Here is a 27,410-nt window from a genome sequence, read left to right on the forward strand (position 1 = left end):
AAAAAATACGGTACCTCATTTCACATGCAGCTAAATCACTTATTTTTACTTTACGCACCGCAATACCAGTCTCATTAGAGCCAATTCACACTTTATTTTGTGTTTTCTTTTATTGGCCTGATTTCCCTGAAATAGACACAGAAGAAGTTGAGGAAAGCATGGCTCTCCACATTCATGCTCATTGTACGGAAATCTAGCCATTTAAATGCAGATGTGCCCTGTACCATTGCCAACATGAGTATGTGGATTTTGTTATTTGAAGTCTGGTATTACTTTGTTTCTAGAAAAAAGTGTGAATCAACTAATTGTAGAGGGTTTGTATATCTGAAGTTTGATGCATGGTGTAAGTCCTGAGCTGAACAAGGGTAGGCACAACTGGAACCCAACATACCAAGATGAAAACCTAACATATAGGCAGCCGATAGCTTACAAATATCAGGAAGGAAGCTGCCTACAAGGTAAAGGCTTGTTTAAGGAAAATCTCTTTGATTTCTGAATAGCCAAGGGACAGTTGTTAATAACAGAAAAGCAGTCTACAGGGAAGTGCGCCTGGCAAAGAGCGAAGCCTAGCTCTAATTCATTCACAACCCTGGGCCCAAACTATAGCCCAACATGTTTTGGAATCCATTCTTCCTTCTGGTTTCTGGTCAAAAATGGTACCAGTGCCTTGCCCAACTTGACACATCAAAATGCTACAGACAAGTAGCAATAACTTCAGATAAATGAGAGATGGGTGTTTATCAAGATGCACATATAGTACATTGTACTCTATGTTTTTGACACCATAATAAAGTTACGTGAAGGCCGTCCACTCATCCCCCTTCCCTCTTTCCTTGATTCCTTTGCACATTCCAGCTGCTTTGTGCCTTAAGGCCATCATAGCAAATTAAGGCAGTCAGCATCTGGCTCACTGGAGGCCAGGCAAGCTATAAATATTACCAGCGCTGCTCTTTGCTTTTGCATGGAGGGAAACAGCTGGTTTAAGTTTTACTACACATGATCCTTTCTCCATTAGAGCAGACACTTCAATATTTCTTGTGTATGAGGTTAGAGTGAAGAAAGGGCTGAGGGAGTGGGAGCTCTAACTTGGCAGTTACAAAATGATGTTCCTTATATACTTAATTTACAATTATATTGGTGCTGGGAGAATTCTGAAATCTGATATGCTGGTACCAATACCAAAACCACAATAGCTTCCCAGTTGGCCTACAAGTTTCTAAATCCATTTTTCCTTGTTTTCCTTTTATTATTTCATAGAAATTCTATTATAATGGCAATGGATTACATTTCCCAAGTTGTATTTCATTTCGAGAACTTGTAAGCACATTGTGCTTGTGGTTCCATAAAATAAAGAGTGAGCTGGAAGCCACAGCCCTCCTATGCTTGCTTCTGAGAGTAGGAAATCTCATGTTGTTTGAAGCTGCCAAAACAAGAGCATGCTGCCCATAAGCAGAAGTGTGTGTGTGTGTGTGGTGTGTGTGAACCACATAAGAGTCAGTGTGGTGTAGTGGTAAAAGCTGGGGTAGCCAATGCAATGCCCTCCAGATGCTAGATTATAACTCCCATCATCCCTCACTATTGTTATGCTACCGTGGATTGATGGAAGTTGGAGTTCAAAACAACCAGAAGGTACCTCTTTGGCTACACCTGCATTAGTGTCCAGGTTTAAATCTCTACTCACACGCAAAGCTCATAGGGTGCCTTTAGGTTAATCACTATCTCCCAGTCTAGCCTACCGCGCAGGATGGTTGTGATAATAAAACGGGGGTGGGGATCCCACATAGAAATCATTTGAGAAAAAGCAGGATATAAATGGAATCAACCAACCAACACAATTCCACACTTTCTGCGCTAAGCTGAACCAAAATATCAGCTAAACTAGGTTATCCTTGGAGATGTACTTGCTTACATGAAGAATGACCACTAGTTGAGAACAAATCACATTTCATCGAGGCAATTCCAACATTAGTAGGTCTATTAAATGCCTGAACCAACAGCTTTCCTTGGGGGCCCCTCCAACACCTGAATTTCTAGCTTATGCTTGCCCACTGAGACCAAAAGGCTGCATGAATAAAACTAGCACAGTTCCTCCATGATTAGACACCTGGCATCAAACCAAGGTTCTGAATGTCTGGAGAATTTGTTACTTGAAATAAGAACTCGTGGATATTTGAAGACTGTGCTACACCAGAGCTTCACATTTTTCTAGTTTTAAAGACCTACCAAGACGTTTTGCTGCCTGTAAGATGCATCATACTCCTGAACATGCACAGAATTTGCTTTAATGAAACATTTTTTTTCATAGACCAAACATAATCTACATTACTAAACTGCCTCTGCCATAAGGCCAAGTAAGTCCACCATTCCCAAACACAAAGAACTGAGGTTAGAGCTGATTTTATTTTATTTGAATTCACAATATGGTCCATGGGTTTTTGATGCTTTGCCCTCTTCTGAGGAATTACTCTTGCAACCTGTTGGGAAGGCTCAGGAGGGATCACTAGGGGGAAGGAGCTGCCCCTGCTGGCACTAAGTGTCTATCAGGTGAAGTGGTTGTCTCACTGTACCTAATGGTACATAGAGCTGGACTTATCAGTTTACTATACATTCCATATCAGCTTCATTTGTAAAGTGCACATTTTAAAATATCATGAGAATTTGAGGGCCACTCAAAATGAAATCAGCCTGTATTACTGATGAACTTTTGGTAACCTAGAACATGATGCATTTATGGCCAAAATCTCATGGCAGCAGAATCAAAAGATTCCAACATACAGCCCAGATAATGACCTGGAAATTTACCAATGCAATTAGTCTGTTTCAGACATGAGAGCCAATGCACACAAGTAATTTTATAAGGATTAAAGCTGCATTTGGATAACTCTAATATGCGGAAATTGACCAAAGCATTTTTCTTTTTTAAAGTTTGTAAATGCATGCTTCTGCCCCAAAGCAAAAAGATAGCATATAATTTTGAATGGTGTTTGGTCTACAGCTCCTTTAGCCCACTATGGGAACAACATTAAATATGGGGCTTGTCCACACTTTTGCTTGTCCCTTGTCTACAAAGCATGGGTTCAATGGGTTTCCTGCTTGTCTTGTGCTTTCTAGGCATGGGTTCAAGTCATTTCCCATTTCTTCCACTGCTTTCCCTGGGTAAACAACCTATGCTTTACCACTGAATTGGAGCAAATGTCAATCTGCTGAAAAACTGATTGATGTTTGCTTTAATTCAGCGGTAAAGAGTGGGCTTTCCCTGTGGGGGGGGGACAGTGATGCAAGCAGAAGTGTGGTCTCACACCCTCATTTTGAAAGTGCTCTGCTGATGCAAATCTTCTTCACAGCAAATCATTTTGAAAAACAGGTTGCATGGGAGGTTAGCCACAAATGGGCTCATAACACAAAAACACAAAATTTGGAGCTAATTAAGAAAAAGCTAAAGAGAAGTTGCACTCTTGTTCAATATACTGAATATTAAGCCTACTGTTATTTGTTTTCCCTCAATCCACTTGCCATTCTGCAAGCAGCACTAGGATGTTACAATAATTTGAGCTGCATAAATGCACTTTTTTATAAAGCACTTTGGGAATATTATTTATTCCACCTTCCATCTGCCTCCTTTAGTAGAGAACCCACATTTAAATAAGCATTGGATCTCCTAGTTTTGGTGTTGTTTGCCTGTCTACCTGGTAAACGAGACAGCATCTAAGTACTAGGCTTGCTCCTAATTCTTCGATTCAGGAAGATTCAGAGAGAAAAGCCTTGCCCAAACAGATGCAAAGAAAGAATCTTTAAACTTTTTTTTTTTTTTTTTTACCTTGAGCCATTAACTTGATTTGGATTGCATTCCATCTTGATGGTGACTCTGGCTGGAGGTTGCGATAACCAGTCCTGCTGGGGAACACGTGGACTCATCTTTGATGTCTGCCCATATTCACTGGAAGAGGAGGCTGTCATCTCTGCCTTAGAAAGGTGGGGAGTTCCGTAGGCACACTCAAATAAAGACTGGTCTTCACTCACAACTGATAATGCTTCCTGAAATCCAGAGAAGAGAAAGCAACAAAATGACCTGCGAGAAAAGCTATGCATATTGTACAGAACTTTAAGGTTTTGATCCACAGCAGTGACAGTAAGGACCCATCTGCACTATGCAATTAAAGCCGTATCATACCAGTTTAAACAGCCATGGTTTCTCCCAAAAAATCCTGGGAACTGCAGTTTGTTAACTGTTTGATAAGTGTTGAGAGTTATTAGGATACCCCTATTCCACTCACAGAACGATAGTTGCCAGAGTTGTTTAACAACCAGGGAACTGTGATTTGTAGTTGTGTGTGGAGACTAGGGATCTCCTAACAACTCTTAGCAGCCTTAACAACACTTTGTACATTTTATATAACTGTAAACTACAATATTCACTTCATGGTCCTTAGAATGAATTGCTTTCTGACAAAAGCACAAAAAACCCTATACAATTTCCAATTAGTTAACGAGCCTCATCACCACAACAAGGGGGAAAGTTGAAGAGCCAAAAGGTATACAAATTAAGTACTGCAAGTTGTTCTAAATTACATAGTTTATTCCAGCTGAAGAGGTTGGGTCTTGTTGTTCCAGTCATTGGAGTGTTTTTAGGGAAAACTGCAAATCCTTTCACTGAAGGTGTTAACAACAGTAAATTAAACAGCAGCAGATGCTGGATATGTGCTTCTCCAAGATGAAAAATGTATCACTTCAGTTCTTTTTCTGTGGAGCAGCCACAAAATGAATTGCTGCTGTGTGCCTTTTTTGCTGCTCTGCACATACATTTTTAAAGCACAAAGCCATTCCATAGCTTTTGAAAGCTCTTCTCTGATGAGTGATGCCAGACCTCAAGCAAACTGAGGAATGCAAAGTTTCAGCTTTGTTGCAGGTGTGTATGTGGACATATTATCCAAATGAAGGCGAGGGAATGAAACCATCTCAACTGAATGATTTCAATATTAATACCTATTTATTCTAACTATTTTTATGAGGAAGTAAATACAAATATCTAATTAAATGGAAACATTATTTCCATGAGTTCTGCTTTACCAGAACTAAGCCTATGAATTGTCTTAGGTTGCAGTCCTTCACTCACTTATCTGCAGTAAGTCTCACGGAACTCAATGCAACTTTACTTCTGAGTAGGCATGCATACAACTGTTGCATTAAATTGCTAGCAAGTGAGACTGTTGTCATACATTATAGCATACTTGAGCTCTTCCTCCCAATTTTCCCCATTTTCAAAATAGCAACCACATAATGGTCTGCAGTAAAATTGGACCTGTGGCATGAAGATTATCTTTGAATCTGGAATACGTCACTTGACTTGTGGATATTGTTCATGCAGGATGAAAAATAGGAGATAAATCCAATGTATTTCTAGCCAATGCAGGTTTTACATTTGAATTACAGATGAAGGAAACATGAAAAGTGAAATTAAATGTAAGCATCGCTTGTGCAAATGGGCAGTATGTGTACAGGTGATACAGCTTAAAATATGTGTGTAAGGAGTTGAATACATCTGAAATGTATTCTGCCTCTGTGAAACTGATTTATCAAATCAGACTAAGTACGACTAAATTATTATATTGTCATAGATCTAGGGCAGGGGTAGGCAACCTAAGACCCGTGGGCCGGATGCAGCCCAGTCACCTTCTCAATTTGGCCCACGGACAGTCCGGGAATCAGTTACATGAGTAGAATGTGTCCTTTTATTTAAAATGCATCTCTGGGTTATTTGTGGGACATAGGAATTCGTTCATTTCCCCCCTCCCCCCAAAAATAGTCCAGCTCACCACATGGTTTGAGGGGCGGTGGACCAGCCCATGGCTGAAAAAGGTTGCTGACCCCTGATCTAGGGTATACCAGGGTCTGTGAATGAATGGTAGAAATGAATAAAATGGTAGCCTTTAGAGAATATTTGGGATATGAAGGAAAATAAAAGCTGCAAAACTGTGCCAGACAGGAAATTCCTGGGTTAGCTTATGCAAACCAGCCTCGCCTGGCTAGGTAAGTACTGAGCCATTAAGGACCATTGGAAATGCAAAACAACCGTCCTTCTCCCACCCCACCCCAGGAATGGACAAAGGCAGGAGAACTGGCAAGTTATCAAGGTGACAGTGGGGAGTGATATCACAGGAAAATGTGTCCTTTTTGAAATCTAAAGGTGTTCTGAGAACAAAAAGGAGGAAGTAGGCAGAACCATCTTGGCACTGGCTGGAGAAGGCTGCACCAAGAGACCAGGAACCATGGCTGACTGCTGCTTTGAATTCAAGCCTGCTGAAGTTATGAGAGGGGCAACAAGAGACACACTTGAGGTATAATACTCTGCACCCCCTCCATTGAAGACTCCAGGTGTAAATGAGTGTACAATAAACCATATTTCTTGAAAGACTAGAACTTCCTTTTTCTCAGTGGAAACACAACCCTGGAACCCCCTGGAATCTTGCTACCACTCGGCAGAGCTTGGGGGGTGGCACACAAACTTCATAACAATATCCATGACAGGGCAGCTGAACAACAAAAACTTTTGGCATGAAAAGTAAGAAAAATGTTGCCTTGACCTCACTAGGTCATAATTTTATTGCCTGTTTGGAAAATATAACTTACCTACTTAAAATCGGAACTTTGAAATAAGTTCAGTATGAACTTCAGTATAAAACTCCTGGTGGGAGGTGCACACACAATGCATCAGGGTACTACTAGAATTAGGATATCTGTAGATGTCTATCAAGTTATTTTAGGATTTTGTACCCCGGTGTGAGAAAGGAATGGATAGGAATGTAGCAGACACACACAGATCACCCAATATCTGTAATGGCTCAGTCATGTGCTATATACCTAGGGAAATGGGAGGGGTGATTCATATTGTCCTGTGTGTGTAGTAGGGTGCACTGTGTATTTGTACTCAAGTTTTCTATTTTGGTGATATTTATAGTACATCTATCTATCTATCTATCTATCCATCTATCTATCTGAGAATACTGTGTCTATATTAGCTATTTTACTACCTTTCTGTGACTCTCCCAATCAATAAAAGGATTAAAAAGTTGGCTGTCTTATGGCTGATGTATGTGTTCATGAAAAGCACCCTAACAAGAATGTAGCACTCCAGAATGCTGGTTTCAAATCGTATGACTGAATGGCTGTACCATATCAAAAACTCCTTGTATGGAATGCTAATTTGTCTGTGCTTTTAAATTGTGAAGTTCCATTCAAATGTATCATTTTCCTAATGACATTCTGAGGTGGAAAAGTCTTAAAAGAGGTATGTGGTACTTTTAAATGAATATTTAGATGAGGTATTAGATTGGCAATCATTACTGATGGATGATGGCTACAGCAGCCATATGTTGCACAACCAACTATGAAAATAAAAAATATTCCTTCTAGTAGCACCTTAAAGACCAACTAAGTTAGTTCTTGGTATGAGCTTTCGTGTGCATGCACACTTCTTCAGATACACACACACGAAAGCTCATACCAAGAACTAACTTAGTTGGTCTTTAAGGTGCTACTAGAAGGAATATTTTTTATTTTGACTATGGCAGACCAACACGGCTACCTATCTGTAACCAACTATGAAGATACAGTACCTGCTTTCCCTCAAATCTTAGAACACAGCCACAACGTAGCAACCATTCATCTCTAATTGTTGTTACTATATAACAAGCCACTTTAAAGCTCTATCTGAAGGGAAATACTCCACTTTGTTTATTTTCTATTCTTAAAAATAATAGAGCAAAAGTAAGGAAGGAAGGTCAAAGAAAAGTTTTTATAAAATTATGGAGGTCAGCGGACTGCAGGTTTTTTCTGCAGGCATTAAGTTGTGCCATGCATTAAAACATACATTTGGGGAGCGTGTAAGCAGTTGCTCTTTTATTGCTTCCCCAAACAAATCCATTTCCTACAAATTAGTCCCATATCTTTTGCAGCACAGCCAACTTCCCAGAAAAACAACAGGAAAACAAAGTGTGAACTCCAAGCAACCCACTTCCACAGAACAATGCAGCATAGCAAAAAGAAAGAACCCGCTGTTTTGGTTGTGCCTAGAGACTTGAAGAAAAAAGGAAGGAGGAGCCTTAAAAGTAAAAGAGCTGTGTAATTGTAAATATGCAGCAGGCATCTTGCCAGTGATTTCAAATGCTTTGAGGTTTCAAAATTGCCCAGAAACCCAACCGAAGTGCACTAGGGATCTTACACTTCCAGGAACACGATAGTACAAGAAACCAACAAAACATTCTGGGTGATAAACAGCTTGTGCTTAATGCCATGAACGTAGTACAGTAACAATTTAAATACACTACTGAGAGTACTAACAGATTTGTGTTTAGTGTGGGATTGGTACCCCTACTGCACGTAAGATTTTTGCAGCATCCAAAAGATACTGGTATCAAAATGTTAGCTCATACTGCCTGCTCCCATTTGGGATTTACCCTTTCTGCAGCAAATTGAGCTTGTTGCTAGTGATTCATTTGGGATTTCTGAATAAAAACCATTTGCAGTATTAAGCCCCTGTCTGGAAGCACCCTGATACTGTATATCATGCCAGTTTATGTCACATAGCAGATTGTTTCATGCAAGTAAGCTCAGTGGACTGTGAATTTTGAAGTCAAATAACTCTTTAACTGTGAAGAAAGTACATTTGAATAACTAGGACCAAGGAGCTTCAGTCCTCAGTTGTCTTCACTGTGTAAACCAACATATTTTTATAGTCAGTGGGCCTCATTCATTTCCACAGGATTTAAGGCATTCCTTTGCGCCCAAGAGGTATATAATACAGATTACTATAATAAGCAATGACTCAAAATGTACAGTGAAAAACAAATGAGCTTTTGATTTTGATACACACAGATACACATAAACTAGACCTCTCAATTACTAAAAAGATTTCAGGCAATATGCTCTAACTTTCTGTTTCATTTGAATTTCATCCATATTGTAAAATTTAGTGAGCTAAAAAAACAATAGTTTGCACAAGCACTATGCGGAGGCATGCTGCTGAATGAATTCCCACAGGGCTCATCTTGCTGTTGCTGTGCCACCCATGGACAAAAAGAAGCCACCACCTGGGTTGTTGTGCTATTCCTCTTCGCTTATCAACTGTGGTTTGTCTGGGAGGAAACAAGCCATGATCCTGATCAGACAACACCACAAACTTTGGCTTACCAGGACAGGCTTCTGGAGAGGAGCTTGCAACCACTTTAATCCTCCTCCGTGGCCATTTTTGACCCCACACCATGCTCAGCCAAGTGAAAATTTGGCTTAGTGTATTGTCCAAGCCAAGGCTTTTGGTTAAGCTCTTTCTTTATTAGAAGGCAATAAAACTGCTAGCACGTTTGCAAAGCTAAGAAGGGATTGGTATGGTTTCAAGTTGGATGGGGAACTGTGTGTTGAGATTCCTGTATTGCAGGAGACTGGACCAGATCACCCTTGGGATCCCTTCCAACTCTACAAGTCTGTGATTCACTAACCAACAGCTGTAGCCAAGACAATACTATGAAATACAATCACACTACAGTCCATCGCACTACAGACCATGTTAGAAAGGTGCCACTTCTGTTGCCTTCTTGGAACCTACTGAAGACTTTCCTCTTTCAAGGAAAAGATCTTTCCCAGTCTGCATCTGTATTGGAATTGCTTTGTGCATCTTTTTAGATATTTTAGTTGTTTTAGCATTTATGTGTTTGCCGCCTTGGGTTCCTTTGGAAGGGCAGGATATAAATAATAATTAAAATTAAAAACTGGTCTGAGTTTGGACATAGCGCTATATCTAACCATGGCTTAACCCACAGTCACTGGGGAAGGAGCAAATGCAATTTTCTAAATGTGCACCAGCACACTTGCTCTTTCACACTTAGCCATGGTTTGGTTTAGAATGGTGCAAAAACTGACCAGTATATAAGTGTATGTTTGTGTGGTATGGAGATGGGGCTTATTGTTTCATGACTTGCCCAGTAGATTTCCATTTCTGAGGAAGCAGCCTTAAAGAACACAGCTTCTGAAATTGTGCAAAGTGCCGCTATTGAATAATCAATATGAAATTCACATGCAGAGCTTATGAAGATAAGATTTGAGCCTTTAACACTATTTTTGAAATGATCAAAATCTGTTGGCGTGTCCTGGAATAACCCTGGGTATTCTTGACTTTGATTCAATAAATAGGTTTTCAGTGGACCGCTGTGGTCTGATACCTTTGTTTCCATTGTGCTCACAATAATTTATGGGCAGTTGACCATAGGCATGGCCTAGAATTCTCCTCTTATTACCCTTTTCCGCCTGCCTTTTGTCCTTGCGAGATCCAGAACCCTTTAAAGTCAATGGAAAGGCTTCTTACAGAAGCAAATAACAGTTGCTGGCTAGAGGTCACGACAGGAAGTACTGTGTAAACATACTTGCTAGCCTGTTGATTGGTATTATTAATATTTTGTTTTCTGTTTTGGAATTTACTGAAGTTTCATGGAAGTTACAGAGCAGGCAGGATCTTTGCCAAGTTGTGTTATTTTGGTTATATCAGAATGCCCAAAATAAACTTAGCTCCAGATAAGGCTATGTGTTCTTCTATGATAGTATGAGCTGTTTGATGGTGGAGCAGAATACCTTTTAAGGTGGTGCATTCTCCTTCGTTAGAAGTTATTAAGCAGCTGCTGGATGCCCCCCCACCAAGGAGGCTATGAATGGATTCCCTGCACCAGCAGGACTAGTTGTCCTTTGAAGTCCCTTCCAAACCTATAATTCCTTTTTATTTGCTGTAATAGATTACTCTTGCCTGAAGTTTCCCCTGCAATTTTTCTCATATAGGTAGTTGATCCGCTGACCATTTTCATAGATCTATAAAATCAGTGATTTCAGGGCAATGTTTTCCTTCCCCATTTTACTCATAAAATTATGTACATTTATATTATTAGCATGGATCCTTTGACTTCTCTAGGACTGCATAGCTAATAATTTTATTATCACTTTGCTATATTTCTATAAATGCCAGTGTTCAGGATTTGATATGGTAGAGGTTTTCAACCTTTTAGAGTCCACGGCTCCCTTGACCAACTACAATCTTTCTGCAACTCCCCTGTGAGGAAACACACTCTGAGTCACAGCAGCCCGGTTATGTTGCCCATTGCCTACCAATCCTTCTGCCCTTCACCCCTTTTGGGTCACCCTCTCTTGTGGAAGGTTCCCCCAGCATCCTCTTCTCTCCCCTCTCCTCAGGGGTCCTCACCCACTTGCTTGCTTACTCCAAGGATGCCTCAGCTTCTGGCAATCAGCACCCCTTGGTTGGCCTCAGAGGCAACATTCTCCTGGAGATCTTGTAGCCAGGGCCATTGGTGTGAGAGGGCATCAGAGGAGGGAGGGAAGGGAGGAGGTATGGAGGTCCATGCTGCCAGTGGCACCTCTGACCACTATTCAAGGCACCCCAGGGTGCCACAGCAAAACCATTGTGATAGGGAGACAGGCATTCTAATTCTAAGCACATTGACCATGCAATGTTATACCTGCCACCTCAGAAGTAAGTTGTATTCCATTCAGTGGCGCTTACTCCCAGGTAAATGGTTAGGGTATTGCAACCTAAGTAGTATTAAAAATATGGCAGGCTTCTAAGTATATTCAATCTGGGCAAGCACCCCCCACTACTGAATATGCAGGCCAGACCCTCAAGTGTTCCTATTTTCCAGGGACATCCCTGATTTAGAGAAGCCATCCCGGTTTTTTACTTGATCCCGGAATATCCCGCTTTTCCTTAGTAGGTCCCTACTTTCATTGGGAAAATGTTGGAGGGTATGGAGTTATCCAACCCCCAAGCCATCTGAAGGCAATCCTGTATAAAGAAGTTTTTAAAATGTTTAATGTTTTATTATGTTTTTATATATGTTGGAAGCTGCCCAGAGTGCTGGGGCAACCCAATAAGTAGTGTGGCATATAAATAATAAAAGGATCATTATGGAATGGGACGCCCCTGTTTTCATTGAATAAATATTGGAAGTTATGGGAGATCAGAATTAATAATAATAATAATAATAATAATGAGAAAACTACAGAATCAGGTTTGGGATTAAGGTGCTTTGTTTTCAGGAATTATGCTTTTAAAAAATCATGAAAATAATTGTCTAAATTAAAGCACATATTGAAATAAGATGCCTGAAGACAAAACTCTAAAAACTGTTTTTTAAAAGTTCACCTCTCTTCTTTCTGGGGCTGTTTCTCCATTGAAAACTGATCTATGATGGTTTGTTAAATAATAATAACATTTGAATATTTCAGGGGGTGGAGCGTTTGGCCTCCCTGATGTCGCTGAACTACAACTCACATTGACCCTGGCTGCTGGCCACACTTGCTGGGTCTCCTGGGAGTCATAGTTCAGCAACATTTGGAGCGCCAAAGATTTCCCACCCCTTGCATATTGCTTTATTTAGTTCTAATCCTAACAATGACTTTGTCAGTCAAGTCAGTATTATTGTCTCCCTTATTGAACGTAGGTATGGTAGTGGTGGGACTGAAGCTGAGAGAGAAAGAGGCTTTCCTAAGGCCACCTAATGAGTTCACAGCAAAGGTGAGATGTGAACTGAAGACTTTCTGATTCAGAGCTCACTTTCTCAGCCACTATTGCTACAGCAACTCTCTAATAAACTGATTAATTTTTTTAGATGAATCAAGTAGTATATACATTTTGTCAAAGGGGAGGAGCTAGACAATGAATGATCCAAGGAGTCCTCAATGGCAGAACAGGCAGAAGATAACAAGTGGTATGTTACAATGGCTGTGAAGGTGGATGAAGGCTACAGCAGATAAGAATCGGCCAGTCATGTTGATACCCTTGCCAGTGGAATAGAGCCTTACTGCGAAGAGTGTGCGTTGGTCAGCATGCACTGATCTACACACATAAATTCAGGCACAGGCACCTTCCAAAAACCCATCCCAAACCCAAAGAAGTCCCATGGTGATCAGCAAATGGCAATGGGGGCAGAACTGTGAAATCTGGAGGCCCCTACTCATGTACCGGCATATGGGTGGTGGATACAGATTCAGTTGTTCTGACTCAAGGAATGAGTTAGTTGAGTAGCTCGGCAGCTGTATCCATGACTGAGCAGTCCTATTTAAGATTCACTCTGCTCACTCCGAAATGGGGAAGGGGCTAGTTAACATGTTCATGGAAGACAATCTTACTCAGACACAAGTGATCACCGAAGAAGAAGAAGAAGAAGAAGAAGAAGAAGAAGAAAACATTTTGTTAAATAAAATATAATACAGTAGCCATTAATTATATCAAAACAACAGCAAATGTTACCAGATTAAATCCTGATCATGTGCAGTTTGGGTGATACCTGTTTTTCACAAGCACACATACAGAGAGAGAGAGAGAGAGTTTTTGTTTTGTCTATTTTACTCATTACTTTTCTGGCCAATATTGCTTTTGGATTATATATTCAGCCTGTGGAGAAAACAGAAGCCTACCTAGTTTGAAAATAAAACTCAAGAAGCAGGTGTGCAAGATAATGTAGAGGCTCCTTTAGTTCTTCAGAGTGTGATTTCCCCAAGTGTTTCTCCTGTGCCTTTTAATCATGCTTGCATGAACTTGGGCATCCTTACATTTCCATATTTATACAACTGCTTCTGGCCAAAACAACTTTTAACGGAAACTGTCCTGCTTTCCATTTTCCAAAAATGGATAGTTTGATGGTTTTTGTGAGCTATCAGGGCAAAATATTTTGAGCGAAACTCATAAATCCACAATCTGTTTGGAACAGCACTGACATCTGAAAGGAGATCTCAAGATGAATCTGCTTAAAACCTGGGTTCATTAAAAGAGCTAATTCAAAGCACTGCAATTGTTTCAGTTGTTTATGAATCTCGACCTTCACAATGCTATGAAAATGTGCTGTCTCCTAAAGATGTTCTTTGCCGATATGACACACATTTTGTATTGTTTCATGGCACACAAGCATTAAATATCCCAGAGGTAATCCACCCTTCTCTTAACGGCTGATGACAGGTCCAATGCCTGAGCAAAATCAGTTGAAGGAAAGGGAAGTCTTGTCGGAAATGAGATTAATCTTGTAATGAGTGTTCAGTCCTGATAAACCATCTGTGCAGAGAACTGCTTTAACTGGAGTGCAATTAACCTTCACCTGACAAGTTCTGCCCAACTGTTATAAACAACATTAAAGGCAACCCCAGTTTCTGTGTAGACTACGCAGTCACATTTCAATACCATGACTACTGCTATGTGCAACAGGTTACTAACAGTTAAGTCCCAGAGGGAAATTTAAAGTGATCCTGGGAATGTTTTCCAAATTATGGCTTGTATGTAACCAAACTTTTCTCAGAGTAGACCCATTGAAATTATTCATCATGCCCATTAATGGGTCTACTGTGAGCATGATTAACAATGTGTATGACAAAATACAACTCATTATACTTTTAAAAAACCAGTCAGCTGATATAGTCAGGCATATATTGGTCATGAAAGTACTTACCACCAGTTTAAAGTGGGCTGAGGTTGGTATATACTTTCCTGGAACATACTTGAGGTTACCAACATGATCTTAAGCCCGGTGCATATTCCCTGCTGTACATGCATTGAGAATTACAAACATTTTGACATGACTCCGATCTCTATTTGTTGTGCTGTCTAAATAAATGTATCTTCATGATTTGATCTCAAACTAGTGGATTTTCTTTTCTTCTTTATTTAACAGAAAATTTCTATACCACTCTACACAAAAAATGGTCACCAGATGTTGAACAAAAAATAAGACCATAACGTATATTAAACAAAAGCATTAAAATAATTATTTTATATTACACAAACAGCATAATTAAAAACACTATAAAAATTGCTCAGCCCATCAGCCACTAAAAGTGAGTTATTTCTAACTTGAAAATAAAGAAGTTTAATGAAGAATCACTTTCTAATTTGGTTTTATCCTCACCAAGTGCCAAATTTAGACACAATGAAGCTGAATTCCTTGTTCTGTGGTGCAGACAAGTACAGCAGATATGAGCACATTTAGTAACAAATATTGTGTTCACTTTACAGAATCCGAGTTTACTGCTTTTCCCCCTAAGTTTAAATGTTTTTCATATTTCTTTCTCTCAGGAAATAAAAATAAAAGTGGGTTGTTGCCAATGTTGGTCCTACTCAGAGTAAACCCAGTGTAATTAATGGGCCTAAATTAGTAATTTCCAATAATTTTAGTGGGTTTACTCTGAGCAGCACTAATATTGAGTTTAACATAATTTCTCTAAATACATTAATACCAAACTACAGAAGCAAAAAGCATTTTATAAACATAATCATATACAATATCAGTAAAAGATCAGTCATTGTACATTGTTCTAGGCCCCCAAGTCTGTGCAAGTCTCTTTCTCAAATAATACAAATGGCTCTATTTTGGGGAATGCTTAATAAATGCTTTTTTTATTATTAGCTTTTAATTAATTCCTACTGTTTTTATTAACTGTTCTAATCAATTACCATTATTGTATTAATTACTGCTGCTCAGTTTTCAGGGGGTGTTATGTGGTTTTTAGTGGGATACTTTTCTATTTGTTTGTTTGTTTGTTTGTTTGTTTGTTTGTTTTTCCTAGGGAGGGCAGTTGTGCCCTAAAAGCTGGCTCTAAATCAGTTAATAATGATTTTTTAAAATTGCTATGGATCAACAAAAGTTTCCAGTTTTGTGCTCTAAATCTAAAGAAGTGAGAAGTTTATTTTGGACCTTTCTGAACAGCCTTTCAATGAATTACAAGATAATCGTAACTATGTCTACTCAAAAGTAAGTCCTGTTAAATTCATTGATGCTTACTCTCAGGTATGTGGGGTTAGGAATACAGCCTGATATTAGTGAAGAGGAAGTTCCAATTCAAAGAACTTCCTCTATTGGTACTCCCTGATCTGGTGAGCTATCAGAATAGGAAATGGAGGCAGGAAGTATCTGTCTATGGGCTCATTATCATCATAAGTGCTGTGGCAGCGTATTTATTGTTTATCACAGCAATAAACACACACATACACACATATACAGTATATACATATATATTCTCAAGAATGGCAAATTCCTATGAAAAACAGTATCTTGTTTATGACAAACCTTTACAGCATTGTTCAAATTCCATAGCATTGTTTGCTTCCTGTCTAATAAAAAAGGATGAGATGTTTTCATTCAGCATTCCAGTGACGGCCCATTGTTTAGAATATTACTCAAGTGTCTTTTTTGCCCTTACTTTCACCCTCCTTCCCGCCCTCAATTTAAGGACTGTAATTAGGCACCAAATCTTCATGTTGCCTTTCTGTACCACTTTAAGACTCTGATCAGAATATTTCTGAGAATGATAGAGCCTAGCTGTACATTCCAATTCTTGAAAAGCAGCAAAATGTAGTGAGCGACCGGACACCCAGTCAAAACACTCAGTCAAAGATGGACGGAAAACCAAAGGAGAACAAAGGCAAACAACATAGGGAAGCAGGCGCTGCTTGCTATTTTCCTACTTGGAATCCTGTGTCCACATGCGCATGAGCGAAGCAGAATCGAGCTTGCTGGCCTCTCTGCCAGCTCCATGTATTCCTCTGAACTGATGTGCAAACAAACTACACGTGGATCAAAGTCTCTACAAAATATAGGTGCCTGAATCACAGAGACCCTTAGCTCATACAACTTCCAGGGGCACAACCGTATTAATTTGTTTTGCAGCAAAGTCAGCAAACACTGAGGAAGCCTACTCTAGTCCAAAAAAAATGCCACAATAAGGTTTACTAAATGCACTACAAAACTTATTGGTATTTACGCTCAAACAGATTTATTATTATTATTCTTTATGAAATTAAATACTGCCCTTCATCCAAAGATTAATGGGCAGTTTACAGTTCTGATAAATAACTCATTCCAAGGCCTAATACATAAATAGCAAAAACTAGACTGGATTATGTAATGTCTCAGGTTATGAATGTACAGTGGTACTTTAGTTCTCAAACGCCTTAGTACTAAAACAACTTGGAACCCAAACACTGCAAACCTGGAAGTAAGTATTCCGGTTTGCAAACTTTTTTCAGAAGTTGAATGTGCTCTGTTTTGAGAGTTACACTTCCGTTTTGAGTGTTACGCTGAGCTCTGTCTGTTTTTGCTATCTATTTTGTGTTTTTGTTTTTGCGGCTGTTTTTGTTTTGTTTTTGCAACTGTGTGGAACCTAGTTCAGCTACTGATTGATTGATTGATTGATTGATTGTGTGACTGCAGTACATTGTTTATTGCTTTCAATTTATGGATCAAGGGTCTTGTTAGATAATAAAATTCATGTTAAACTGCTGTTTTAGGGGTTGTTTTAAAAAGTCTGGAACGGATTAATCCATTTTGCATTACTTTCTATGGGAAAGTGCACCTTGGTTTTGGAACACTTTGGTTTTGGAATGGACTCCCGGAACGGATTAAGTTTGAGAACCAAGGTACCACTGTATCTAGACACCCCCTGTCCTTTGGAATTGCAGAAAGCAGGAAGTGGATAAATAAACAAATTCCCCAGCACAAACACTGTAATGGGGTGCCCAAAGTTTTTGAGCCCATTTTTTATTGCCATGGGCAATAAAAGTGGTGCTTCAGGTTAAGAACAGTTTCAGGTTAAGAACGGCCTTTTGGAACAAATTAAGTTCTTAACGCAAGGTAACACTGTACTTCTTTCAAGCCTAATTTCAGCCAAGGGGGGGGGGGACAGAAGGAATGGGACTCTGTGGAAAGTCTGTTCAGGTGAATGTGCACCTGTGTGCACCACACTGGCAACTCATGTGCTATAAGAATAATTTATGCTGGTTTATCCACTTTTGCCCTCAAATAATGTTGCTTTGTAACATTGCACTGGGTGCAGCAGTACATACGTTCAATCCTGGGCAATTATTTACAGCTACCATTAGTACTGAGTCTTCATTAATGATGTTACTCTAAATGCATCTTTTCCTCTCACAACAGAGGCAGTTTTAGGGTAGTGCAACTGGTGTAGTCACACTGGGTACTGCACTACAAAGAGCACCAAAACAAGGCCGTAGAATGGAGCATCAGAGGTGAGGAGGAATGCCAAATTTTAGCGTCACACAGGGCATCGTTGAAATTTGAGAGCCCAAAGTCCGCCACTGCTCATAAGTACACATGTTAAGCTGTCTTTATCGCTGCGTGACTGAATTGCTGTTAACCTTAAGCTATATAGTGTAGTACATACTTAAGTAGACCCAGATTTGCAGCTGGTCTATATTAAAGGGGAATAGGAAGTTTTGGCCTTCATCCTACCTTATGAATGCAATTTTTAAGAAACAAATTTGACCCTTTAAAACTATTACATTTCCCTTGGGGGATAGCGTTCAATTTCCATTTGTCTGAACATGCTTAATAACTCAATCAAGATGCACTTTTAATCAAATTAGTCTCATTAATCATGCTTCTTTTAGCACTGTTTCTTCAAGAGAATAGCTGTTTGTTTAGCAACGTCTAGAAGTTTAAGAGAGGATCTAAGACAGCAAAGACATGGGAATGTAATCTTCTGAGTGCTGCTACCATGAAATCTACATGCACCTCAGTGTGGTTCATGAAAAAGCCCAATGAAATGGGGGTTACAGAAGTGATGGGCAACAGCTACACTAGGGTGGATTGTTCACAGTACAGTGGTACCTCGGGTTAAGTACTTAATTCGTTCTGGAGGTCCGTTCTTAACCTGAAACTGTTCTTAACCTGAAGCACCACTTTAGCTAATGGGGCCTCCTGCTGCTGCCGCGCCGCCGGAGCATGATTTCTGTTCTCATCCTGAAGCAAAGTTCTTAACCTGAAGCACTATTTCTGGGTTAGCGGAGTCTGTAACCTGAAGCGTATGTAACCTGAAGCGTATGTAACCTGAGGTACCACTGTATTGTGTGTTGCTAGCCATTGCCCTTAGATTTTTGACACAACACAGCACAATAGCTTGGAGAAAACAAAGGATGCAATTTGTTTGATTGGGAGAATAATCTGGCCAGAGATTTTTATGTCCTGCAGAATTAGAAAGGAGGGCACATAATTCTCTCATGGAAATAAGTCATTGAACTAAGAATGTTTAAGATTGGCTGTACTGGGTCCTGGTTCTGTAGTAACAGACTATTGTTACCTATTTAACTTCCATCAATTTCCAATGGTGGGACCTTTCTGCAACTTTTGTTATATAAATGAACTTTTTTAGTTCTTTTTGAAATAAAAGAGAGAGAAAAACAGCCAAGATGGAACAAAGGATTTATGCATCCTCGAAACGTTTAGAGTCTAATGGTTCAGAAAGAACTTTTGTTATGTTCACAAGTTTAGTGCTCCCTAGATATAATAAGTTATGGTTCTGCTCCCACCTTGTTATGTAGGAAGTGTAGACTATACACTGCATATAAATTCTATTTTGAAATTTTTAATGTTATCTATTATATGACAAGGAACAAGGAGGATATAAAAGAGTGTTTGTTAGTAAGGGGAGCCTGCTATGTTTTTAACAATCACTAGAATGCAATCCTTGCTACCTGGAGCTCAACTCATAGTAAGGAATTACCTTTCTTATTTTGGCATCTTCTATTGTCCAAGGCCAAAACTACATCAATGCACATAAATACTAGCAATGTGGATGAACAGCATTCTGTAAGAATTGTTTACTGGAATTGCAAATTCATCTCTCTAGATGAGATGAGATGAGAAGAGAAGACAATCCAGAGTAGGGTCACCCACGCATGAGCCCTTTTCTGCTCTCTCTTTCCTCCCCTAATACCAAACAGGCAACCCAGACTTGCTTAAGCCCCAAACAGGGACCATTTGTTCCTGTGGAACAAATAGGTCTGATTGACTCACAAAAGCAAGCCAAGCCATGTGCTACATGTTCATGAGTCCACCTGTCTAATGGTGTAATTCTATCCTAAAGTCACACTAATTGAGCATGCAAATCTCCCTATGCTGACATAACTCAAAGTTATGATCGCATAGTGAAATTGTGATAGTGTAGTAGGGATCCCAGTGTGGCCAATCATGCCATAGATCCAGCAGTATTGAGAAGCCAGCAAAGGATCACAGCACATAGATGACTTTCTTTTTTTATCCCCCTGCCACCAGCAAATGGTCTAGAAAGTGGACCACCAGCTAGAAAGTAGCAGGGACTAGTGGGAAACCATCTATTCCTATGTAGAACTGCCATATTTTTGTCCCAACACAAGTCCTATAGAATAGAGAGCTCTTTCCATAGCAGAAAAGTTGTACTCATGCCCAGCTGGAGAATGTAGTTATGAGTAAAGCTTTGCCTGGTACTCTGCTGCCTGTTACACAGCTTTCAAAGGCATAGTAGCCCTGCTAGGGAAAACGTAACCCACCACAATGCTTTAGGAATTCACTCCATCACGATGTTGCCTAATAAAAACGGGGCATGTTCTAGTTAAGTCTCCGTAACAAATACAGACCCTTCCACACCACTTGTTACTCACCTGAGTTGACCTCAGGATGAAACACTAAATAGTGTGTGGGGGGGGTTAGTTTTCTACAGTTACCCCACAGTTTTCTACCATCATAGCACTCCAGGGACTGTTGTGGGAATAGTTTGTTGTCTCTTTTAAGCTGTGCTGATTATATGCTATTGCTGTTGCAAACTGCTTTGAGGATTTTTTTATTTTTACAACCAAGTATATAAATTTTGTGAAATAAATAATAAATATGCCATTAGCTAGCTACGTAGCAAAGAAGTAGAAGCTTGCTCTAAAAATGGTTCTTGGTAGCACAGTAAATGCTATCTTTACAAGTAAACAAACAAACAAACAAATGTATTTCCCCCCCCTTAAAAATTCAGGTCTGGTTTATTAACAGAGAAAACAGCATGTCTGCAACATGTGCACAGCCTAGCTGCTGGAAAGCCACCCAGAGTGAGGCGGCATGATCCAACAGGAGTGCCTTTATGACTCCTCCCCCACTGACTACTGTGATAAACTATGTATTTGAGCTGCATAAAGAGGAGAGCGTGTAGGAAGCGTTGGGTAACAAGTTTGGGTGGGAATATAACCAAAATGCACTAGTAACCAACCACAGGAACATGGGGTGGGGGGAGTTGAAAGGATGAGAGGAAAAAGGATCAGCAAAATGAAAGATGTCAAAAGCCACTGGTTCTCACACCACCTTCTATGGAGGCAACACTGCATTGTCTCAGCTGTATGTGTATCTTTCTGGGCGGCCATATCAATGGATAAGAGCCATATCCTTTTGCCTGTCTGCTAAGTCCGCGCTGTTCTACTGCTTACAACTCCATATAAGACTCTTTAGCACCAAAGTATAGCAGTTTGAAAGCACGTCAAAGTGCAAGTAGATAAATAGGTACTGCTCCGGCGGGAAGGTAAACGGCGTTTCTGTGCGCTGCTCTGGTTCGCCAGAAGCAGCTTAGTCATGCTGGCCACATGACCCGGAAGCGGTATGCTGGCTCCCTCGGCCAATAAAGCGAGATGAGTGCCGCAACCCCAGAGTCAGCCACAACTGGACCTAATGGTCACGGGTCCCTTTACCTTACCTATATATAACTGGGATTGACTTATACTTGAGGCTGCAGGGAAGAGAAGACAGCACATCAGGGGTCAGGCTCGTTCGCAACAAAAATATGAGAAAACTCAAACCATTATTCTAGTGGACTATGACTAAGATTCTCTTTCCTCTTTTACCACACTGAACTAGTTTTCTGCAAGCTTTTCATAGGGTGGCAAAACAAAGAAGAATGGGTTGGCAGCAGGGCTGGTTCAGGACCTAACAGTTCATACACTAGCCCTGCTCTGCCTCCTCCCCATCCCATTTGGGGGGTTTATACTGGTTGCTGCTGCCAGCTTTTGGGGAGGGCACTGGGGTGCTTCTCATTGTTGGGGCATCTCTGCCTGTGGATGATGGTGGAGCCAAGCAGGGCTGAAGTACTCCTCTGTTCCATCCGATCTTCTTCCAGCATGCCGGATCAGGAGTTTGGATTCTTCTGCTTGACTCTGTTCATCATTCATGTTTATTCGTAAGACTGGATTGTAGTTTTGTACAATCCAACATTGGGATATTTGTAGTTTTTTTAAGAAGTATTATTTTCCTCAACATTTTTTAGAGCCCTTGCATTGCTTTTCAGACCTACATCTCTCCTCTGACTGGAAAGTTTAATCCTGTGTTTGCTAAATCTCGTTGAATCTCACACACCTCTTAAAAAGCATTCTATGTAAATATGATGCTACTGGAAAATAAACCAAGCACTAGGCATTTTTTATCATCTGCTCTGTACTTGGAGACTCTCATTTGCCTGAAAGCCAAATATCTGGATCAAATTCATCCTTAGTCTAATCAAGAATAAGCCCTTTTAGGCTTTGTTATTGGGTGTTCAGCAAAGATAAGAGTGTAGAAGTGGAGATGAGCAGGCTAACTCTATTCCCCACCAGCACTATCCTCCTCACCTTCCAAGTCGTGGAATGCAAACCTTTGCACCAGGGATCATTTTGTGTCCATGGAGGCTCACTACATGTTCTGGGACCCTGATTTCCCAGATTTTTGGAATGTGGAGTGCCTTGTCCAATACAAAAAACCCCCTGCTGCACATAGTCTCCTTCCAAAGTTGAGAGGCGATGAGAACAGCGATCTAGAGCTGGGGCATTCATCCCCAATTCCCTACCTCATGTGCTTATGGAACACTGGCTAAGAGTGTCTGAAAAAGAGTTAAGATTTAGTACGCTATAAAGAAAATTCATTCCTGCTACATACATCAAGTGCAGTGCAGGATTTACGTATAAGCTAAACAAGCTATAGCTTAGGGTCCCACTCTCTTGGGGGCCCCCCCAAAATGTAAAGGAGTTTTTTTTAAGTTAGAGCTTAATAATTATTTCAGTATTAATATACTACTTCTTAATTGTATTTCACTATTAATATACTTCTTAATTGTATTTCACTATTAATATACTTCTTAATTGTATTTCAGTTCAACAACTACTTTGATAAAAGTCATATTTTGTTATGTGTAAATGGCGTTAGATACCTATTAGGTCCATAAATTAGCATATAACACAAAAAAGCAGCAACAGTTTGTTGTTGACAAAGGACAGCTGGACATATAAAGGGCCCCATTACCTTCAGTAGCTTAGGGCCTCATCAAACCTAAATCCGGCCCTGATTCAAGTGCATTATTGATTGCTTTTTTTTATCTCTAAACGAGAAACAATTATGGTCCTGATCCTTATTTTAAAAAGAACTCAGGACCATACTATGGATTGCCACAATGTCAAAGCAAACTGTTAAACTAAATGAAACAAAATTCTTATTATACTTATTTGCATCACAAAGGCTCATTAGTTCCAGGGTGTCCAAGACCTTACCAAGTAGTACAGTACAGAGAACATTAAAAAGACATGCCTCTTAACCATGTGCCTCAGTCCCATATATTTCAATGACACTTAAGCTTTACTAGCTATTTCTCCATTGTGTTCATGCATTTTAATTGGACTGCCATTTACCAGATGAGAGTTAAGGATATGCATAAGCTATCTGACAAGCTACACAGCAAAGGAGTGAAAACCTTTTATTCCGGTTTTCATGCAGTCTACAATGATGTTAGCAAAAATAAGGGTGAGAAACAAAAAGAATTGCATACTGCTGACTTCTGTTGCATTGTAATCAAACCTACCTTCTCATAGAAATGTTTTCCATTCTCTGAATGGGCCAATTTTCCTTAATTGAATTAGCTATATAATCTAAGAAATACAGGACATTCTTTTTTATACTAGAAATAAACAAATGTTGCTATTGTAATTGAGATTGAATTACATAAACTGATATTGTCAGCAAAGGAATCATGCAGAAATCAAATTAGATAACTCTAGCGACTATTGAAACCTCAAACATTACTATTCTAATTACATAGACATTTTATCTCAAATAGCAGAGCGTCCTAACCAACCACAAAAAAGGAAACTAGCAATTAAAAGCTGGCTATTTACATGGTCCAAGGTATATTGGGTGGCTTAAATTAGCCACAAATGTATGCAGTATGCCATTTCAGAAAATGCAGTACTCATTAAAATATGTTTTATTACAAAACTGTAAATACATCTGCCAAGGGAAGCAAGGTAGCACAGCCTGCTGATGAAAAAATTGAAGGCAGGCATTTTTTAAAACCTTTATCCCACCATTTTTGAATAAGGAAAAAGAAACATCAGGATAATTATTTTTACTCTAATCAGCTAGCAATATTGACTTCTATGCTAAACGAAAATGAAAGCTTGATGTGTATTACTTTCTGTTCCTTTTACAGATTATAAGGTGTCTACAGTCACTGGGTTTATATATGCCATCTGTACACTATACTAATCTTCTGCTTGCAATTAGTGTTAGAATAACAAAAGGGCCTGTAAGCTTCCCAGTTTGATAACCAGACAAAAACTCCCCCGTTTGTACCAACATTTTAAATTGGCTTGTAAAGATGGCAATGAGAAGATCCAATTGATCTAAATAAGGATACAGGAATAAGATATAATAAATGGAATAGGGGTGCAATCCATGCATCATACTGAATTATAGCAAAACATCCCCACCAAAAAACTATTATCATTTCATAATCATCTGCCACAAAGCAGTTTGCACCCTTATCAAAAGCAACTGGGGTTAATATTCTTCAAAAAGACAAAATACATATGACTCCTACTCCAGGCTTTATGGCTGTAGTGGTTATGTTAGCAAGACTGCAGTTTGAAAACTGTTTGCAAAAAGTCCCACTAAAGCCTGGTGGAAATGGATGAAACTACTTCAGGATCCGTGGTTCAGCACTTAATTTATATTATGCGCATATGACAAAGTCTGGTTTCACATATTTAAAGCATGATGTATGTGCTTGCATGCCTCTATAAATTGATGTCAATATTGACTAATAAAGCCAATGTTTATTATTTTTATGTCATATTGACACTGTAGTACCTAGGACTTCATAGAGCATTAGGTGCTGAAATGGGCTTTTAAAAATGCCTATTAAGCAATACCACGACACACACTGATTTTGTTTTTGAGGTAAGATTAGTGTGTGTAAAGGCTAATTGCACAGTGGTATTAATTGGGATACCCATACTTCTTGGGACAGATCAAATTGTATTTTTTAAATGCAAATTGACTAGAATTCTCATCTTTTCTTAGAAGCAATAATCATCAGGTTGCAAAACAACAACCACACAACAATGCCTATAAACTGAGAATATAGCTTATTATACTTCTTACAGTACAGATTAATTTTGAACCCACAGAAATACATTTAATTCTCCTCATAGTCCCATCACCATCAGTAAAACCAAAACACATATATGTGTGTAATTTTAGATGCAATTTCAGCTGTAAATAAAATGTTTACTGAGGAATTAAGAACTTTTCCTCTCTAAGGTATCGAACTCCAAAGTTTTGTTGGAAAGAAAGAAAGAAAGAAAGAAAGAAAGAAAGAAAGAAAGAAAGAAAAGGAACAATGTGACTAAACTTCTAGAAGTACTGACTAATAAAATGGCAATTGCACGGTTAGATTAATTGTTAACATGTTTGGTCCTATATAGTACTAATAGGAGCTAGCAAGAGCAAATTGAATGCCAAAAAACATGCAAGTATGTCATCAACTTTAAACACAATGCTCACCAGTGTATTGTGGTTGTTTTTTTAAAGCAACAACAATGTAGAGACAGTAAACAGACTTGGCAAGCTATTTTTAGTTTAAACAAGTTGACCCAATCAAAGATCCCATCTGTAGCTAGTTGTTTGTCTTGACATGATCAAACTATGCATCTGTAAATCCAATCCTAAAAGACTTAAGATCTTCATTTCAAGCTTGATGCTCACAACAAGGTTGATATAGTTGAATTTTTCATTTTTTGCTATATGGGTTCCACACATTTAATTTTCAATGCATCAATGCAAAGCAAATTTGGATCTTGTTCTCTAGGCAGAATCATGAAAACATCCCTGACTAGAAAAGAGAGAAGAGTGTTTTCAAACCCCACAATTAATATTACCTCCATGAAAGTATTTTCAGTACTTGGGAATACAAAACATTTAATAAATAATAACAAACCAAGTAAAACAGTCATTATTGTGAAACCAAACACCAGTTTAAATTATTAGAGCAGCAGCCCAAGCCCCACTTACCTGGGAGTAAAACTCCAATGAATTCAGAAGGAGTGAGGAGGCATGGCTAGGATTGTGCTGTTTATTCTGGTTTGGTTGCTAATATATTATGTAAAGCCTCAGAAAAGTATAAAGAAAGTTAATGCTGTGAATGAAATAGTGCATCTCTGTATGTAGCCATATAAAGAGAGTTCATCAATATAAATCCTATATCAGTGTCATCAGGCTGTTAATTACACAGGGCTTGTTTCTTCCGCAATTAGCTTTTTGTCAAATATGTAGCATGAGCTACAAAACTTCTTACTACAGAGGCACAAACTGCTTATTTATATGTACAACAAAATAATCGAAACCTCCACAAAACTGTCACCTTGCACAGTTTGTTCTAAAAGTAGCTAAGAATAATGCTCAGACTGAAGTCATAAACCTCGACAAATTTTTATTACCTTCAAATTAAAAACAACAACAACCAAAAAAGCATTCTAAAAAGTTAACTAAATTGCTATCATTATTTCAGTGACATTTGACAAAGCTGTTGAATATTAGATAAAATATCTATAAAACAAAATCAACAATATCCAAACGGGAGCAAAATTTAAATTTCTATTTAAATATGTTTGCTTCCATATAAATAAAGGAAATGTTTAAAAGCACCTGAAAACATATCACTTAATTTCTCAACAATCACTCCCCCGTTCCCTTACAGCAGTCCAAGGTCCAAATCAGATACATATCCAAAATTTGTTTTAAAAACGAAGACAACAAGAAAATTCAGAAGCTCTTCCCACAATAGGGCTTTGCAAGTATAATCCAGAGCACGGAATGGTGAATTTAAAAAAAACACCCAAGTTTTTCTGAGTTTCAAGTTTTTAAGGCTTGTGGACAGGGAGTAGGAAAAAGGAAATTTACTAGGCAGTACAAAGGAAATCTACTTGTCCTCTATTGTGGCTGCGGGGGTGTTGCCCAATTCTACCTTACTGGTGTTTAGAAAGGAAATTAAAAAAAAAAAAACAATTCTAAAAAAAGTCTAATAAAAAGGCATTCGCTTTCTTACCTTAATAGTACTCGCCATAATGTGATCTAGGTTATTGATCGCTAATAATTACCAATAATAATTATTGCTTCACTCTGACCAGAAAGGAGTTTTGATGAAGTTATTTAGAGCGGATGAGATTGTGCTAACTCTGGGAAATGAAGTCAGCCAGTGGCAGGAAGAGGTTTCTATTGGTCCTGGCTACTGCAGTTTGAAGAAACAGGATATTTGGGAGCTAAGAGATA

The 27,410-nt window shown here is 39.0% G+C and overlaps 1 protein-coding gene across 8 annotated transcripts in view; it reads right to left on the minus strand.

Moving 5' to 3' along the window:
* The window catches only part of ERG (ETS transcription factor ERG), a 117,962-nt gene that overhangs the window by 17,339 nt on the left and 73,213 nt on the right, over window positions 1-27,410 (minus strand). For 5 of the 8 annotated variants that reach the window (XM_081004457.1, XM_081004460.1, XM_081004458.1 and 2 more), the window contains one exon: window positions 3,818-4,035. In XM_081004457.1, the coding sequence (XP_080860583.1) occupies window positions 3,818-4,035 (218 nt within the window). Of the gene's footprint in view, window positions 1-3,817; window positions 4,036-26,786; window positions 26,990-27,186; window positions 27,324-27,410 lie in introns of those variants that run through there. The other 3 variants (XM_081004459.1, XM_081004461.1, XM_081004462.1) reach the window with 3 other exon arrangements.

This window comes from Podarcis pityusensis (assembly GCF_964106645.2).
Source record: "Podarcis pityusensis genome assembly, chromosome: 4".
Lineage (NCBI taxonomy): Eukaryota > Metazoa > Chordata > Lepidosauria > Squamata > Lacertidae > Podarcis > Podarcis pityusensis.